The 17,696-nt window shown below is 41.5% G+C and overlaps 1 protein-coding gene across 2 annotated transcripts in view; it reads left to right on the top strand.

Moving 5' to 3' along the window:
• The first annotated feature begins 145 nt into the window (after positions 1 to 145).
• LOC140729137 (thioredoxin-like) overlaps positions 146 to 17,696 on the top strand; it is a 29,988-nt gene continuing 12,437 nt past the window's right edge. Inside the window, exon 1 of one of the 2 annotated variants that reach the window (XM_073048579.1) lies at positions 146 to 303. In XM_073048579.1, the coding sequence (XP_072904680.1) occupies positions 250 to 303 (54 nt within the window). In that variant the 5' untranslated portion in view covers positions 146 to 249. Of the gene's footprint in view, positions 304 to 775; positions 933 to 17,696 lie in introns of those variants that run through there. The other variant, XM_073048580.1, reaches the window with a different exon arrangement.

Here is a 17,696-nt window from a genome sequence, read left to right as displayed (position 1 = left end):
GTATGGTTGTATATACTTCTATGAAATTAAGTATTTTAATCGTAATTCACAATGGAGAATTGTATAACTACAGTTTTTGGAACACGATAAACTTTAAAGAAAGAAGATCGCGCGGAAATACAATTCGCAGCAGCTTCTCCCTATTACGTTTGAACACTTCATCCAATCTCCCAGGGTTCAACGCCAGGCACTTACTCCGAGTGAGAATCATTGACAGAGCTGGACCGACTGGACTCCGGAGTAAGGAAGATGAATGCTGGAGCACAGAAAGCGATTGCGGTAATCCGCAAATTGGAGAACAAGGTTGGTGAATGCTTATGCCACGTTCGATTTTGCCGGTTCCGTGAGTTAAAATGTGGTAGTGAGTTTTCAGCGATTACATCGCAGTTCGCGTGGAATTGGCAGAGTACAGAAGGGAAACGCGTCTGTGACTGGTGTAGTTACCGGCTTTGGATGTAATGCAGACCCCGGGGATGGAGTGTGGCCCGCACTCGACCCCAGTGACTGCAACACGTGGACCGGCTGTGCCGCAGCCCCGCATGTACTATAATACCCTCCCCTCCCCCTCCCCGCAGGTACCGGGCTATGGACCGGCACGGCTGGTGTAGTAGAGCTGAGACGGAGTGCAACTCGCATCCCTTCCCACGGCCGGATTTCACCCCCTCCCGTGGGTCAGGGTGCCCGCACTCCCCGGCTCAACTTGCTACATCACCCGAGCTGCAGGCCGCAGGAGACCGAGGTGCCTGTGCTGGCTAGTCCGCCCCCCACCCCCGGAACCTCACACAAAAACTCCAGAGAAACTCGACAAATCAGGCACGATGGGCAATAAAGAGTCAGCTTTTCGGGCCGAGTGATTTCCCTCCGTAGAGGCTTCCTGAGTTCCTCCGGTACTCTGTGTGAGCAGCTGAAGGTTTCCAGCACCTGCAAGAACGGTCTGTGGTTTGCTAGATCCGCGCCTCGGGCTCCCGTCCCGTCTCCGCCATTCCGCGCTCACCGAGAAGTGTGTTTACAGAGAGAGAAAGACAATTCAAAATCCCCACCTGGGCCATGAGTTAAAGTGTATTTTTACCCCTTGGTGCGGGTGAGTTGAGCGCAGTGATTAGCGCGGAGTGAACAAAATGTCTCCTCTGTAGTGCGCGGATCTGCTAACTGGGCCGACCACTACACTAAATGGCCGCCCGGCCGCCTCTGGCTGGCACCCAGCCCGCCGCTGCCTCACACTCGTTGCCGAGGCAAATGAATTATCATCTGCAGCCACCGCTTGCGGAGTGTCCCGGAGCGATTTACAATTGAAATCCATTTTATTTTGAAGCGAAGTTATTATGGGGACAATCGGAACAGTCATGAAACAGCACGCCCATGTCAACCTTTGCCACCTACACCAATCCCATTTGCCGTTATTAGGATATTATCCTATGCCTTGTTTGTCTAAATGCCTCATGAACATCTCACACAAAGATACCACGGTGACCAGGTTTTCCTTTTTATTGTTGATTAGAGTTTCCCCCCAGACACACCCAATCTAGTGCCTATTGCATCTTTTTTGTGTACTGGAGAGCAAATGGCGCGAGAAGGCAGCTCTGGTACTGCAGATGTTGGCCCTTGATTTGATACTAAAGCCTTGAATAAAAAATAAACCCACGGTTTTCCGAAAAATATACAAAATGCTGGAGTCAGATTTAATATCATTTTTGCGTATATTGTGAAATTTGTTGTAACGCTGCAGCAGTACATTGCAATACATAATAAAATAATTGCTATAAATATATATCTTTTTTAAAGTTAAATTAAATAATAGTCCAAAATAAGGGGAAAATAGTGAAGCAGTGTTCATGGGTTTAGTGTCTATTCAGAAATCTGATGGCAAAGGGGAAGTAGCTATTCTTGAAGTGTGCCTTCAGAATCTAACACTTCCTCCCTGAAGAGGAAGAGTTGAGAGAATGAGAAGAGGTCATGTCCTGGGAGATCGGGGTCCTTAATGATGGATGCGGCCTTTTTGAGACCATCACCTTTTGAAGGTGTCCTGGTTGCTGGGGAGGCTAGTGTCCATGATGGAACTGACTGAGTTTACAACTTTATGCAGTTTATTTTGATCCTGTGCAGTGCCCCCACCCCATACCAGACAGTGATGCAGCCAGTTAGAATCCTCTCCATGGCACATCTGTAGAAATTTGTCAGCGTCTTTGGATACATCTCCTCAAACTCCTAATGAAATATAGGCGCGGTTCTGCTTTTTTTTTTATAATTGCATCAATATGTTGGGCCCAGGATAGATCCTCACCCAGGAACTTGAGAGTACTCACCCTTTCCACTTCTGATCTCGATGAGGACTGGTGTGTGCTCCTTCGTCTTACCTGTTCTGAAGTCCATAACCAATTATTTGGTCTTACTGATGCTGCTATGCAAGCTTGTTGCTGCTACACCCTCAAACAGCTGATCTGTCTCATTCCTGTACGCCTTCTCGTCACCATCTGAAATTCTGTCAACAATAGTTGTGTCATCAGCAAATTTAGGACAGTTTTTGAGCTGTGCTTAACCACAGCCATGGGTGTTGAGAGAGTAGAGCAGTGGGGTAAGCACACATCCTTGAGGTGCGCCAGTGTTGATTGTCAGCGAGGTGGTGATGTTATTTCCAATCTGCACAGAATGTGGTCTTCTGGTGAGGAAGTCAAGGATCCAGTGGCAGAGGGTGGTACAGAGGCCCATGTTTTGGAGCTTTTTGATCAAGATTCAAGATTCAAAAACTTTATTGTCATTCTAACCATACATCAGTTCTGCAGGGCAGAATGAGACAGCGTTTCCCAGGAGCAGTGCAATCATTACATAACAAACACAACACGAAATAATAAACATAACAATAAATAGTAAAACACAACGGCCACATGTCAGTTAAAAACAAGTTATAAGTGTCCAGTGCAAGTTAAAAGTGTCCAAAGCAGAGTCAGGTAGAGCAGCTATTTAACAGTCTGACTGCCTGTGGGAGGAAGCTGTTTAGTAGCCTTGTGGTTTTAGTTTTGATGCTCCTGTAACATTTACCTGATGGCAGAAGAACAAAAAGTTCATGGAGGGTGTGAGGGGTCTTTAATGATGTACCGTGTCTTCTGGAGGCATCGACTCTGAAAGAGGTCTTGGGACAGAAGGTAGGGAGACCCCAATAACCTTCTCTGCTCCCCTAACCACCCTCTGCAAGGCTTTTTTGTCAGCAGCACTGCAGCTGGAGTACCAGGTTGTGATGCAAAAGGTCAGCCACTCAACCACTCCTCTAGAATGTAGTTAAGATGTTAGTGGGGAGTGATGCTTGTTTAAGCTTCCTCAAAAAGTGCAATCTCTGCTGGTCTCGTTTCACAATCCCAGTGGTGTTCCTGGACCAGGTGAGATTGTCCGAGATCTGCACCCCCAAGGAACTTGATGTTTTCCACTCTCTCCACTGTGGAGCCGCTGATGCTGAGGGGTAGATAGATAGATAGATACTTTATTCATCCCCATGGGGAAATTCAACATTTTTTCCAATGTCCCATACACTTGTTGTAGCAAAAACTCATTACATACAATACTTAACTCAGTAATAATATGAAATGCATCTAAATCACTAACTCAAAAAGCATTAATAATAGCTTTAAAAAAAAAAAGTTCTTAAGTCCTGGCAGTTGAATTGTAAAGCCTAATGGCATTGGGGAGTATTGACCTCTTCATCCTGTCTGAGGAGCATTGCATCGACAGTAACCTGTCGCTGAAACTGCTTCTCTGTCTCTGGATGGTGCTATGTAGAGGATGTTCAGGGTTTTCCATAATTGACCGTAGCCTGCTCAGCTACCGATGTTAAACTCTCCAGTACTTTGCCCACGACAGAGCCCGCCTTCCTTATCAGCTTATTAAGACGTGAGGCATCCTTCTTCTTAATGCTTCCTCCCCAACACGCCACCACAAAGAAGAGGGCGCTCTCAACAACTGACCTATAGAACATCATCAGCATCTCACTGCAGACATTGAATGACGCCAACCTTCTAAGGAAGTACAGTCGACTCTGTGCCTTCCTGCACAAGGCATCTGTGTTGGCAGTCCAGTCTAGCTTCTCGTCCAACTGTACTCCCAGATACTTGTAGGTCTTAACCTGCTCCACACATTCTCCATTAATGATCACTGGCTCCATATGAGGCCTAGATCTCCTAAAGTCCACCACCATCTCCTTGGTCTTGGTGACATTGAGACGCAGGTAGTTTGAGTTGCACCATATCACAAAGTCCTGTATCAGTTTCCTATACTCCTCCTCCTGTCCATTCCTGACACACCCCACTATGGCCGTGTCATCAGCGAACTTCTGCACATGGCAGGACTCCGAGTTATATTGGAAGTCAGATGTGTACAGGGTGAACAGGACCGGAGAGAGTACGGTTCCCTGTGGCGCTCCTGTGCTGCTGACCACTGTGTCAGACCTACAGTCTCCCAACCGCACATACTGAGGTCTATCTGTCAAGTAGTCCACTATCCAATCCACCATGTGAGGGTATGTGCTCAGGCTGAGACCCTCTGAAATCGACGATCATCTCCTTGGTTTTGGTGACATTAAGCATCAAGTTGTTGTCACTGCACCAGCTCTCTAGGTGTTTAACCTCCTCCCTGTACGTTGTTTCATCATTTTTGCTGATGAGCCCCACCACTGTGGTATCATCAGCAAATTTAATAATCAGGTTCTCCTTGAATCTGGCTGCACAGTCATGTGTTAGCAGTGTAAACAGCAATGGGCTAAGCACACAGCCTTGTGGGGATCCAGTGCTCAGTGTGATGGAGTCAAAGATGTTCCTGCCAACACGGACTGACTGTGGTCTCTCTGTCAAGAAATCCAGAATCCAGCGACACATGGCAGTGTTAAGGCCAAGCAGCGACAGTTTCCCCACTCGTCTCTGCGGGATGATGGTATTGAACGCTGAACTGAAATCAATGTACAGGATTCTGGCATAAGTGTCTTTGTTGTCCAAATGAGAGAGAACTGTGTGCAGTGTGGTGGATATTGCGTCCTCCGTAGAGCGATTTGGACAATAAGCAAACTGTAGAGGATCCAGCGATGAGGGGAGGCTGGCTGTGATATGAGGCTTGACAAGCCGTTCAAAACATTACATCACTATGGGGGTCAGGGCAACGGGACGGTAATCATTCAGACAGGCTACAACTGATTTCTTTGCTAAAGGGATGATTGTGGGGGTTTTGAAGCATCTGGGGACAATGGCTTGACTAAGGGAGATGTTGAAAATGTCTGTCAGGACATCTGCTAATACATCAGCACATTCCTTGAGCACACGTCCAGAGATGTTGTCGGGACCTCCCGCTTTTTGTGGGTTAACCCTGGCAAGGGTCCTCGTTGTTTGCTCTGAATCAATGATTGGAGCCGGCTGGTCAGATGGTAAGAAGGGACTGGCTCTCCCCCTTGCTGTAGTGTTTGATGCTTCGAAGCGTGCAAAGAATTTGTTAAGCCTGTTAGGAAGAGAGGCGTCGCTGTCATCAGTTTTCTGCTTGATCTTGTAGTCTGTCATAGCTTTAATTCCCTGCCACATCCGTCTGGTGTCACCTGTGTCCAGAAGTGTCCATGTATTTTGCCCGCGTAGGCCCTTTTCGCTTTCCTGATCCCTAGTGAAAGTGCAGTCCTGGCTGAGCGAAGCGCACTCCTGTCCCCCGATCTGTAGGCTGTGTCACGGGCCTTCAGCAGTGAACGCACCTCTGTTGTCATCCATGGCTTTTGATTACCACATGCGGTGAAGGTTTTCATCACTCCTGTCCCCCGATCTGTAGGCTGTGTCACGGGCCTTCCGTAGCGAACGCACCTCTGTTGTCATCCATGGCTTTTTATAACCACGTGTGGTGAAGGTTTTCATCACAGTGGCATCCTCTGTGCATTTGACTATGTAGCGTACTGACTCCGCATACTCCTCAATGTCTGTATGGTCATCATAGGAGGCTGCTGTTTTGAATATGTCCCAGTTTGTGTGCAAAAAACAGTCTTGTAGTGCTGAGGCTGCTCCTTTCGGCCAGACCCTTATCTGCCTTTTCTCTGCTCTCACATGTTTAAGCAGTGGTTTACATGCTGGTGTTAACATGACAGATATGTGGTCAGAGTGGCCAAGATGGGGGAGGGTTGCTGCTTTGTATGCCTGTGGTGTGTTTGTATAAACCAAGTCCAGTGTGTTGTCTCCCCTGTTCTCAGAACAGTCGGAATGGTTCTGTTGAACACTGAGCTGCAGTCAATAAACAGCAGCCTGATGTAGGGATTAGCATTGTCCAGATGAACCAAGGCCGTCTGAAGAGCCGATGACATAGCACCCACTGTGGATCTATCGTGGCAAACTGCAGTGGGTCCAGGTCATCGTTCAGGCAGGAGTTGATTCTAGCCGTAACCAACCTCTCAAAACACTTCAGCACCTTAGCAGGCAATGCATTTATGAAAAGGGATAAATAGTTGACATTTCACGCCAAGACCCTTCATCAGGATTGGAAAGGAAGGGGGACAAAGCCGGAATAAGAAGATGGGGGAGAGGAAGGAATACAAGCTAGAAGTTGATAGGTGATGCCTGGTGAGGGGGAAGGTAGGTGGATGGAGGGGTAAATGAAGTGAGAAACTAAGGTAGAGAGCTGAAGAAGAAGGAACCCTATAGGAGAGGAGAGTGGACCGAGGGGGTGTGTGAAAGGCAGTGGAAGAGAAGCTGTAAGAAGGGAAGCAGAATGGGGAATTTATCGGAAGTTGGAGAAATCAGTGTTCATGCCATAAGGTTGGAGCCTACCCAGACATAATATGAGGTGTTACTCCTCTAACCTGAGTGTGTCTTCCTCGTGGCAGTAGAGGAGGCCACAGACCGACATGTCAGAATTAAAATGGTTATCCTCTGGGAAATGCTGCTTATTGCTGATGGGGCAAAGGCACTTTTTATTTATTTATTACATTTTTAAGAGAATTACATAGAATGAATGGAATATAGAATAGTAAAAAAAAATTAATATTGACCCTCCCCCTCCCCCCCTTAACACCTATCTTAAAAAAAAGAAAGAAAGAAAGATTGCCTGAATATCGGAGGTTCCCCACATGCTCCATGGAGTTCAAAATTATTTTTATTTTTATTTTCCCCATTACTTTGTAATTTTATCTTCAAAGGACCTGTATATTTAATCCTATCTTTTGTAGATATGGGTGCCAAATTTTCAAAAATATATCATATTCATTTCTTAGATTATAAGTAATTTTTTCAAGTGGAATGCAGCTATATATTTCATTATTCCAACGATCCATAGTTAAATATAAGTCTGATTTCCAAGTAACTGCAATAACTTTTTTGGCTACTGCCAATGCAATTTTTATAAATTTTTTCTGATACTTATTCAATTTAAGTTTCGATATTGTCCCTTCAATGTCACCTAGTAAAAATAATATTGCGCTATATGGGAGTTGTACTCCAGTAATTTGTTCCAATAAAAGTCTTAAATTTATCCAAAATGGTTGAATTTTAAAACAAGACCAAGTAGAATGTAAAAAAAGTACCAATTTCTTGATTACATTGAAAACATTGGTCGGATAGATTTGAATTTAATCTATTTATTTTCTGTGGTGTTATATATAATTGAAGTAAAAAATTATATTGTACTAATCTAAGTCGGACATTTATTGTATTTATCATACTACAAAACATAATCTTGACCAATTTTTTCCATCAATTTTAATATTCAAATCAGATTCCCATTTTTGTCTTGATTTATGAATTCCTGGTTTAATTGCCTGTTTTTGAAACAAATTATACATACAAGATGTAAATTTTAAAATTTTTCCTTTTTGAATTAATATTTCTATTTCATTAGGTTTTGGCATTAACATTGTTTGACCTAGTTTATCTCGTAAATAGGCCTTTAATTGAAAATAACAGAAAAGGGTGTTATTTGATATTTTATATTTATTTTCGACAGCGATCATAACTGTATTGCCAAAAAAAGATAGAGATCCTTTAAAACCAACATCATATAGGCCTATCTCCTTGTTGAATACAGATGATAAAATAATAGCAAAAATTTTATCTAATAGAATATCTAAATATCTACCAAAATTAATACATATGGATCAAACAGGCTTTATTAAAAACAATCAACAGACAATATAACTCGGTTACTTAGCATAATTCATTTGGCACAAAAAAGAGAGGAAATGAGTGTGACAGTTGCCTTGGATGCAGAAAAAGCATTTGATAGATTGGAATGGGATTTTTTATTTAAGGTATTGGAAAAATATGAGTTAGGAAAATCTTTTATAAAATGGATTAAAACCTTAAATATTAATCCTCAAGCTAAAGTAGTTACAAATGGTCAGATTTCAACACCATTCCGCTTAACAAGGTCAACTGGACAAGGTTGCCCATTATCACCTGCCCTATTTGTATTGGCGATAGAACCATTAGCTGAAATAATTAGAACAGATTCAGATATTATGGGCTTTAGAGTTAACCAAGAAGAATATAAGATTAATTTATTTGCTGATGATGTTCTGATTTATTTAACAAACCCATTGCAATTGCTGCAAAAACTATCTTTTAGATTGGAAGAATATGGGAAAATATCGGGGTATAAAGTAAACTGGGATAAAAGTGAAATTTTACCCCTTACCAAAGGAGATTATAGTCAATGTCGATTAGTAACTCAATTTCGTTGGCCAATAAATGGGATAAAATATTTAGGTATAAGAGTCGATAATAATGTAAAGAATTTATATAAACAAAACTATTTGCCATTATTAAAAAAAAAAGATTGTGGGAGTTTGTGCATTCTTTCCACTTGATATATTAATTCCATAAAAGGAGGGATTAATAAATCTTTAAATTTTTTATAAAATTCAGGCGGAAAACCGTCTTCTCCTGGGGATTTATTACTCTGAAGTGATCCTAAAGCTTCTTCAACCTCTTTTAATGTAAAGGGCATATCTAATCCTTTCTGTTCTTCCAAATTTAATTTTGGAAGAGTTATTTGTGATAAAAATTTATCTATCTCAGCAATCTTATTTTGTGATTCTGATTGATATAATTCAGTATAAAAATTTTTTAAAGTTTCATTAATTTCTAAAGGTTTATAAGTAATCTTATTTGCACTCGTTCTAATTGCATTTATTGTTTTAGAAGCCTGTTCTGTTTTCAACTGCCAAGCAAGAATTTTGTGTGATCTTTCACCTAATTCATAATATCTCTGTTTAGTTCTCATAATTACCTTTTCTGTTCGATATGTCTGGAGTGTATTATATTGTAATTTTTTATTAACACGTTGTCTTCGTTTTTCTTCTGTCATATATCTTTGGGATTCTTTTTCTAATTTTGTAATATCTTTTTCTAATTGGTCTATTTCTGCCATATATTCCTTCTTAATTTTAGATGTATAACTTATTATCTGACCTCTCAAGTATGCTTTCATCGCTTCCCATAATACAAATTTATCCTCAACTGAATGTGAATTTGTATCCAAAAAAAATTGAATCTGTTTTTTCATAAAATCACAAAAGTCATGATGTTTTAATAAAACTGAATTAAATCTCCATCTATAAATCAATTCCTCCTTATCCATCATTATCATTGTCATTATCAAGGGGGAATGATCTGACAATATTCTGGGCAAAGGCACTTGACAAAGCAGTCTCCCAGGTCTCACTGATGTAGAGGTGGCCTCATCAGGAGCACCAGATACAATAGATGACCATAACAGGCTTGCAGGTGAAGTATTGCCTCTTCTGGGAGGACTGTTTGGGGCCCTGAATAGAGGTGAGTGAGGAGATGAATGGGCAGAGGTAGCCATTCTTACACTAGTAGGGATAAGTGCCAGGAGGGTGATTAGTGGGGAGGGGCAAATGGACAAGGGAATCACAAAGAGAGCGATCCCTGTGGAAAGTGGAGAATGGGCAGGGGAAGACAGTGGTGTGTTTGGTGGTAGGATCCCTTTGAAGGTGACAGCAGTTGCAGAGAATGATGTGATGGGTGCAGAGGCTGTCTGGGCAGGAGCTAACCAACAAAGCTACATTGGTAATTCAAATCAAATCAAAGTACATGTATGTATGTCATCATACACTGACCTGCGATTCACTTTCACATGGGCATTCACTGTAGAGCAAAGAAATGCAATAGAATCAATGAAAAACTACACACAATGACTGACAAGCAACCAACATGCAAACAAGGACATTGTACAAAGTAAAAACAGATAAATAATGAATAGTCAATCATACTGAAAAGGTGAGTTGTAAGGTCCTTGAAAGTGAGTCCGTAGGTTCTGGAATCAGTTCAGTGTTGAGGTGAGTGAAGTTATTCACACTGGTTCAGGAGCCTGTAGGTTCTAGAGTAAACACTGTTATTGAATCTGGTGGTGAAGGACCTGAGGCACCTGTACTTCCTGATGGCAGCAGTGAGAAGGGAACATGGCCTGGATGGTATGGGTCTTGATGATGAATGCTGCTTTATTGTGGCAGTGCTCCTCGTTGATTCAGTGCTTTTCCTCGCAGTTCGACTATTGACTATGGAGAGAAACAAAAAAAAAATCAACATTTCAGAAGGCCATAAAGGTGTCTGACCAATTGCACAATAGCATATTGGAATAAACACAAGAGATTCTGCAGATGCTGGAATTCCAGAGCAAAATGCTAGTGGAAATCAGGTCAGGAGGTATCTATGGAGGTGAAATAAAGGGTTAACGTTTCAGGCCTGGAAAGAAAAGAGGAGGAAGTCTGAATAAGAAGGTTGGGGGGAGGGCAAGGAGACCTGCTGGCAGGTGATAGATGTGACCAGATAAGGGAGAAGGTGGGTGGGTGGGATGAAGTGAGAAGCTGGGAAGTGATGGGTGGAAGAGGTAAAGAGCTGAAGAATGAATCTAGTAGAGGGCAGTGGATCATAGAAGAAAGGGAAAGAGGGTGGGCACCAAAGGGAGGTGATAGGCAGGTGAGGAGAAGAAAAAGGGTAAAAGGGGAGCCAGAATAGGGAATGATGAAAGAGAGAAGGGGGAGTGGGTGGAAATTACTGGACGTTAGAGAAATGGATGTTCAGCACATCGATTGCGGGATGCCAGGGAAGAAATTATCAAGTCCCCAGCACTGGTAATTTGGTAATAGTGCCATCATTACCCATTATATGGATATTGGAAAACTGGAGGGTGTACCTTTATTTAAGAAGGGCTGCAAGGACAAATTGGGGAACTATAGGCTGGTAAGCCAGACATCAATGGTAATGGAAAGGATTCTGGGGGGCCAGATCTATATGCATTGGAAAGACGAGGACTAATCAGGGATAGTTAGCATAGCATTGTGTATGGGAAATCATGCCCACAAATTTGGTTTGAGTTTTATGAAGAGGTGATCAAGAGGGCTGGTAAGTGCAAGACAATAGATATTGTCTACATGGACCTTAGCAAAGTTTTTGACAATGTCCAATGTAGGGGGCTTGACCAGAAGGCTAAACACAAGGGATCCAGAGAAAGGTTGGTGGTAGTGGAGGGTTGCTATTTTTTAAGAGACTGGGTTGCGACCCTTCATAAGGACTCTTAAGGAAGAGGGCAGAAGCCCAAATGGATGATGGTTCCCAGTCTTGTGTTTTATGATTTGTTACTATTCCTTTTAAAGTCTTTGGATTAGACTGCACCATCTCCCTATCAAATTTATCGTGAGCTGCAACAGCACAAAGATATTAGCAATTCACGAGAATATCATTCCCTGGGACAGCTCAATAGACCTAGATGGTTGAAAATCAAAAGAAAATTGCAGGTGCTGTAAATTTAAAATAAAAGCAATGCTGAAAATACACAGAAGTCAATGTTTTGGAGACTTTATCATTAGTGAAAAGAAGATAAAAGCCTAAAGCTGCAGGGAAGTTCAGGTGAGAAGGATGTCTGATACGATGATCACAGTGATGAGATATAAACGCATCATCTGGTCAATGAGTGAAATCTTGGGCAAAGAATGTAGAAGTTACAAAATGCAGGAGAATCTTTCAAGCAGGGGATGTCCTTTCCAAGGGGCAGGGTGAATTAGCCAAGGTAATATGACAGATAGGTGACTGATGAAGTCTTGAGAATTGACAATATCTGAGGTTACAGATTTCAACATTGAGTCTAGAAGCTGCAACACAACCAGAGTTGTGTTCCTCAAGCTTGTATTTGGCCTTTACTAGACTTGGGATCAAAGATGACCTGATTCCACTTCAGTTCTGAGGTGTCTGTTGAAACCACTGGGGAAAACTGAAGATTTTGCTATAAGCAGCCAGGGGCCACTGAGGGAGCTTGTGAGATGATGCACTATTTCTGCCGTGTAGGCCAAGCTTCATTATACTTCTGTTGTAATCAACAGCCAAGAATTCCCTAAAGGTGGTAGTGATGACACTTCTATTCCAAGTAGATTTAGAAGTCCCCTTTAAGGGTCCTGTAGTTCTGTTTTATTGTTGGGGGCAATATTTTATATAAGGTAGAGGACTTTTTTATTTTGCTGATGTGGAGTATACAGTCCACCCTCTTGCATGCTGCAGTTATTAAGCCACTGATGAATTCTCTAAACAGCTATATACAAAGTTGTTAACTGCTTATTGTAGCTTATCTGCAGTGCTTCTGAGTGGAGTTAGTTTAGGTTAAATAGCTTCCTGTTAGTTTCACTTTGGCAGGAAGCTTACTGTAGATGGGATAGATTAGGTTACTATTTTTTTAAAGAGTTGGATTGGCCTTGGCTCATTCTGGTTCACACTGAGATCATGGCTGGCATTAAGCTAAACAGACTTGTTTTATGGACAGCCAAACTTGAGCAGGATTCTGCCCAGCAATTCCCCTTTGACAAAGTTAGAGGCTTTAGAGACCAAAAATACATGTACTTATAGCTTTAGTGCTACACTCCACATTCCTCTTGGAGTCGTCATGTGACATTCATGTTCGCACTGTGTTTTAGGAAGCGCTTTTTCCATTGAGAAGAGATGTTTGAGGAGGTCTGGTGATGAATTTCCTTGAAACAGGCAGCAGTTGGATTAATCTTGTCTTGAATTAGGTGATGATTAACAACATTCCTGTGCTCCCCTGGCATTCCCAAATGTGGGTGCTAGGACTGGTTTTGTGACAGAAGTTCCTCTCCACCAAAGTTTAGAAACTCAGCAGGGTGCCATCAGCCCCTGAAGAACTTCTTTAGTTGACCATTGAATTTGTATCAAAAGTACACTGAATAGTTTGTTGTGGGATTGAATCGAGAATGCTCTGAACAATCAGATCTTTATACCATTCCTTCCTGTAAATGCTGGCTGCCTTCAGTTTAAGTTCACTTGTTCTTGGCTATCACTTGGGCGAAGCCTGTGTGTATCTAAGCCATAGAGGGTCTTGATAGCTCCCGAAAAACCCTTGTATGTCATGAATCTTCAGACCTTCTTTATTTCTACTTGCCATTTCTTCTTTAGATCATGGATTTTTTTTGTTAGCCTTTGGCTTTCAGAAGATGGAGCTGTTTCTGTTACACTGAGCCATGGTGGAATTTCCAGCACTTTGTAATTAATTAGTTCCCGGGGGTGTAAATGTTCCATATGCTTTTTTTTTGCTGAGCTCCATCCTATCACCACATAAGTTTCTGGTTAATTAAATGTCGTTGAAATTGATCATCAACATATTTAGTTAGTTGGTCACGGTTCATTGCACTGAATGGTAAAGTTAACTTGCCAACTTTTGAATTACTTAATAAATATTTCAATAAAGCAATGAGAAGCCTCAGTGTACAGTGAGACACAGATCAGTGTTTGGCAAGAACATAATGATAAAAGTAGGCTATTCGGTTGTTCAAAGGAAATGTATTATCAAAGTAAATGTATGCCACCATATACAAACTTGAGATTCATTTTCTTGCAGGTATACTCAATAAATCTATAATAACTATAGTATTGCTGCCTTAATCTGTCATTCAGTTTCATGATTAATTAGCTTTCCTCACGAATCTTGTGGGTTCCTTTTCAGAGCTGGAAAAATCATTTGACCTGCTGTGGTTTTGTTCAACAATTGAACATTTCTTGTGTTAAAAGATAGATATTTATAAGCTACTGAACCAAGAAATGTCTGTTTTCCCTAAATAACCAACAAGAGTTTCCTCTGCATTCTGCAGCTTTCCAAAATGATACAGGTTTGTTAGTTAATTAGCTGTTGTAAGTTGCCCTTGAGTGAAGGTGACTGTTAGAATCTTCAAGAGGAGGAGTGGAAATGTGGAACGAAACTTGGTTGGAGTAGGATCAGTTTTTTTTTAGTGTGGTTGATGGTAAGACAAACTTGGTGGCCAGAGGAGTCTGTATTATATCTCTCGCTGACTCCCACAATTTCCAAAGAAACCCTCTTTTAAAACTGTGTTAAAGATGAGTGGATGTTGGATACATTTTCTGAGAATTGCTTTTCTGTGAATTTTATTTAAACGACTTAGATTTTTTTCCATGCAGCATTGATAGGAGTTTCTGTATCTGTATGTATGCACAACAGCAACTACACTCAAAGCATTAGTTAAATATTGATGGGTGGTTTGAGCTTTTTAATGAAATCATCTGACCCAGCAAACTGCCAGTGAGTTGTTTGATAATAAATCCCTTTGAGTTCTAATCATGTGCTTTGTATTAAAATGCCAATTTTTCTACAGTTCATCAGGCGATAGCTTTACCTTTTTTTCTAAAACCTTGGGAATTTTGATAGGATGTGTGGAAGCAATAATTTTCCTTTACAGGTTACTTTCATTCTCGATAGGCTGAAATTATTAAGTTATTTGCTCTTCCCCACCCCTACTGAGTACTTCTTGCTTTACCCATATTTATTTTAGATTTCCAATACTTGCGGTTTTATGATTTATTTTGTATGATCTGTTGTAAATGTATTAGAATCAGGTTTAATATCACTGGCATATGTTATAAGATTGGTGTCCATGTGGCAGCAGTACAATGCAATACATAATAGAAATAAAAGGAATTACAGTAAGTATATAACAAATAGTTAAATAAGTAGTGCAAAAATAGAGATTAAAAATAGTGAGGTAGTGTTCATGGGTTCAATGTCCATTCAGAAATTGGATGTCAGAGGGGGAGGAGCTGTTCGTGAATCCTTGAGTGTGTGCCTTCAGAATTCTGTACCTCCTTCCTGAAGGTAGCACTGAGAAACAGGGCATGTCCTGAGCGATGTGTGTGGATGCTGCCTCTTTCAGGCATCACTTCTTGAAGGTGGATATTATTTATACCGGTAAACTAGAAACTTGCTATTAGTTTTCAGTGTACACTGTACTTCCATCTTCTGCGAGTTACAAATGTTAACCCTTTGATTAAATGCATTCAGAAATTTTGTTTAGTGAAGCTGCCGTACACTTAAACATAAATTATCATTTTCAGGATTTTGCATTTACACCTCCCTGCAGACTGACGTTTATGCCGCATATTCCTTGATCACCTTTTTGTCATTTAATCTCTCTCGCCTTCCCCCGCATGGGATCATTTGATCTTTTCAGCCTTTCTCTTCTTTCTGTGCCAATTTAATGCCTGTTTTATGTCAGTTTTAACCAGTTATAGTTATGGTAAAAGATTGTCAACCTTAAAAATTTGCCTTCTCTACCGTCATGTCCCTGACCAGCTTAGGATTCCCTTTTTCTTATTTTAGCATTCCAACATCCAGAGGTTTTTGTGCTTATGTGTATTTCAGAATATGTTTGTGCATGCTATAAAGCACTGTGGTCATTTGATTTATCAAAGTTATCTTTTTATTGTTTAAAGCAAGAATTCCTAACCTTTTTTTATGCCATGGACCAATATCATTAAGCAAGGGGTCCTTGGACCCAGGATTGGAACCCCTGATTTAAAGCAAGTCAAGTTATTGTCATATGCTTGGTTGTGTTGGAAGAGCCTGCTTGGAGCAGCACTGCTGGCATACAATATCAAATAAGCAGGGTTCACAAGAAAAAACATAAATTATACAATGTTTTTTTTCAAAAATATCGAAGCCCAATTTAGTGCAAAGCAATCATAGTGTTGCCCAACTGTATTGGTTATGGTGGTGCTGGCTGGTTCAAGGTCCGACTAGTTGAAGGGAAGCAGGTGTTCTTGAACCTAGTGGTGTGGACTTAAGACTTCAGTATTTCTTGTCCAGTAGTATCTGCGATAGCATGGTCACAATGGTGAGGATCTTTGATGATCGAGGTCTTCTTGAGGCAATCTTCCAGTGCATATGGCCAATGGAGGCGAGTCCACTACTCTGCAGCTGCTTGTGTTGCTATACATTGCTATTTCCATCCACACCATACTATATACCATGGATTCCAGTTCATTAAGCCATCGATTCATTGAGTAGGCCCTTATTCTGCCATCATACTTGACCTACAATAATGAACCACTTCATGCTTATCTGGGTTGAAGTCCATCTGCCACTTCTCAGCCCAGTTTTGCATCCTATCAATGTCCTGCTGTAACCTCTGACAGCCCTCCACACTATCCACAACACCCCCAACCTTTATGTCATCAGCAAACTTACTAACCCATCTCTCCACTTCTTCATCCAGGTCATTTATTAAAAAATCATGAAGAGTAAGGGTCCCAGACCAGATCCCTGAGGCACACTACTGGTTACTGACCTCCATGCAGTATATGACCCGTCTATAACCTCTCTTTGCCTTCTGTGGGCAAGACAGTTCTGGATCCACAAAGCAATGTACCCTTGGATCCCATGACTCCTTACTTTCTCAATAAGCCTTGCATGAGGTACCTTATCAAATGCCTTGCTGAAATCTATATACACTACATCTACTGCTCTTACTTCATCAATGTGTTTAGTCACATCCTCAAAAAATTCAGTCAGGTTCATAACGCACGAACTGCCCTTGACAAAGCCATGCTGACTCTTCCTAATCATATACCTCTCCAAATGTTCATAAATCCTGCCTCTCAGGATCTTCTCCATCAGCTTACCAACCACTGAAGTAAGATTCATTGGTCTATAATTTGCTGGGCTATCTCTACTCCCTTTCTTGAATAAGGGAACAACATCCGCAACCCTCCAATCCTCCAGAACCTCTCCTGTCCCCATTGATGATGGAAAGATCATCACCAGAGGCTCAGCAATCTCCTCCCTCACCTCCCACTGTAGCCTGGGGTACATTTCATCCGGTCCCAGCGACTTATCCAACTTGATGCTTTCCAAAAGCCCCAGCACAACCTCTTTCTTAATATCTACATGCTCAAGTTTTTTCAGTCTGCTGCAAGTCATCGCTACAATCACCAAGATCCTTTTCCATAGTGAATACTGAAGTAAAGTATTCATTAAGTACCTCTGCTATTTCCTCCGGTTCCATACACACTTTCCCACTGTCACACTTGATAGGTCCTATTCTTTCACATCGTATCCTCTTGCTCTCCTCATACTTGTAGAATGCCTTGGGGTTTTCCTTAATCCTGCTCGCCAAGGCCTTCTCATGGCACCTTCTGGCTCTCCTAATTTCCTTTTTAAGCTCCTTCCTGTTTGCCTTATAATCTTCTAGATCTCTAACATTACCTAGCTCTCTGAACCTTTCATAAGCTTTTCTTTTCTTCTTGACTAGATTTACTATATCCTTTGTACACCACAGTTCCTGTGCCCTACCATAACTTCCCTGTCTCATTGGAACGTACCTATGCAGAACTCCACACAAATATCCCCTGGACATTTGCCACATTCCTTCTGTACCTTTCCCTAAG

The sequence above is a fragment of the Hemitrygon akajei genome, chromosome 6 (assembly GCF_048418815.1).
Source record: "Hemitrygon akajei chromosome 6, sHemAka1.3, whole genome shotgun sequence".
Lineage (NCBI taxonomy): Eukaryota > Metazoa > Chordata > Chondrichthyes > Myliobatiformes > Dasyatidae > Hemitrygon > Hemitrygon akajei.
This window is presented reverse-complemented; position numbering and strand designations above follow the sequence as displayed.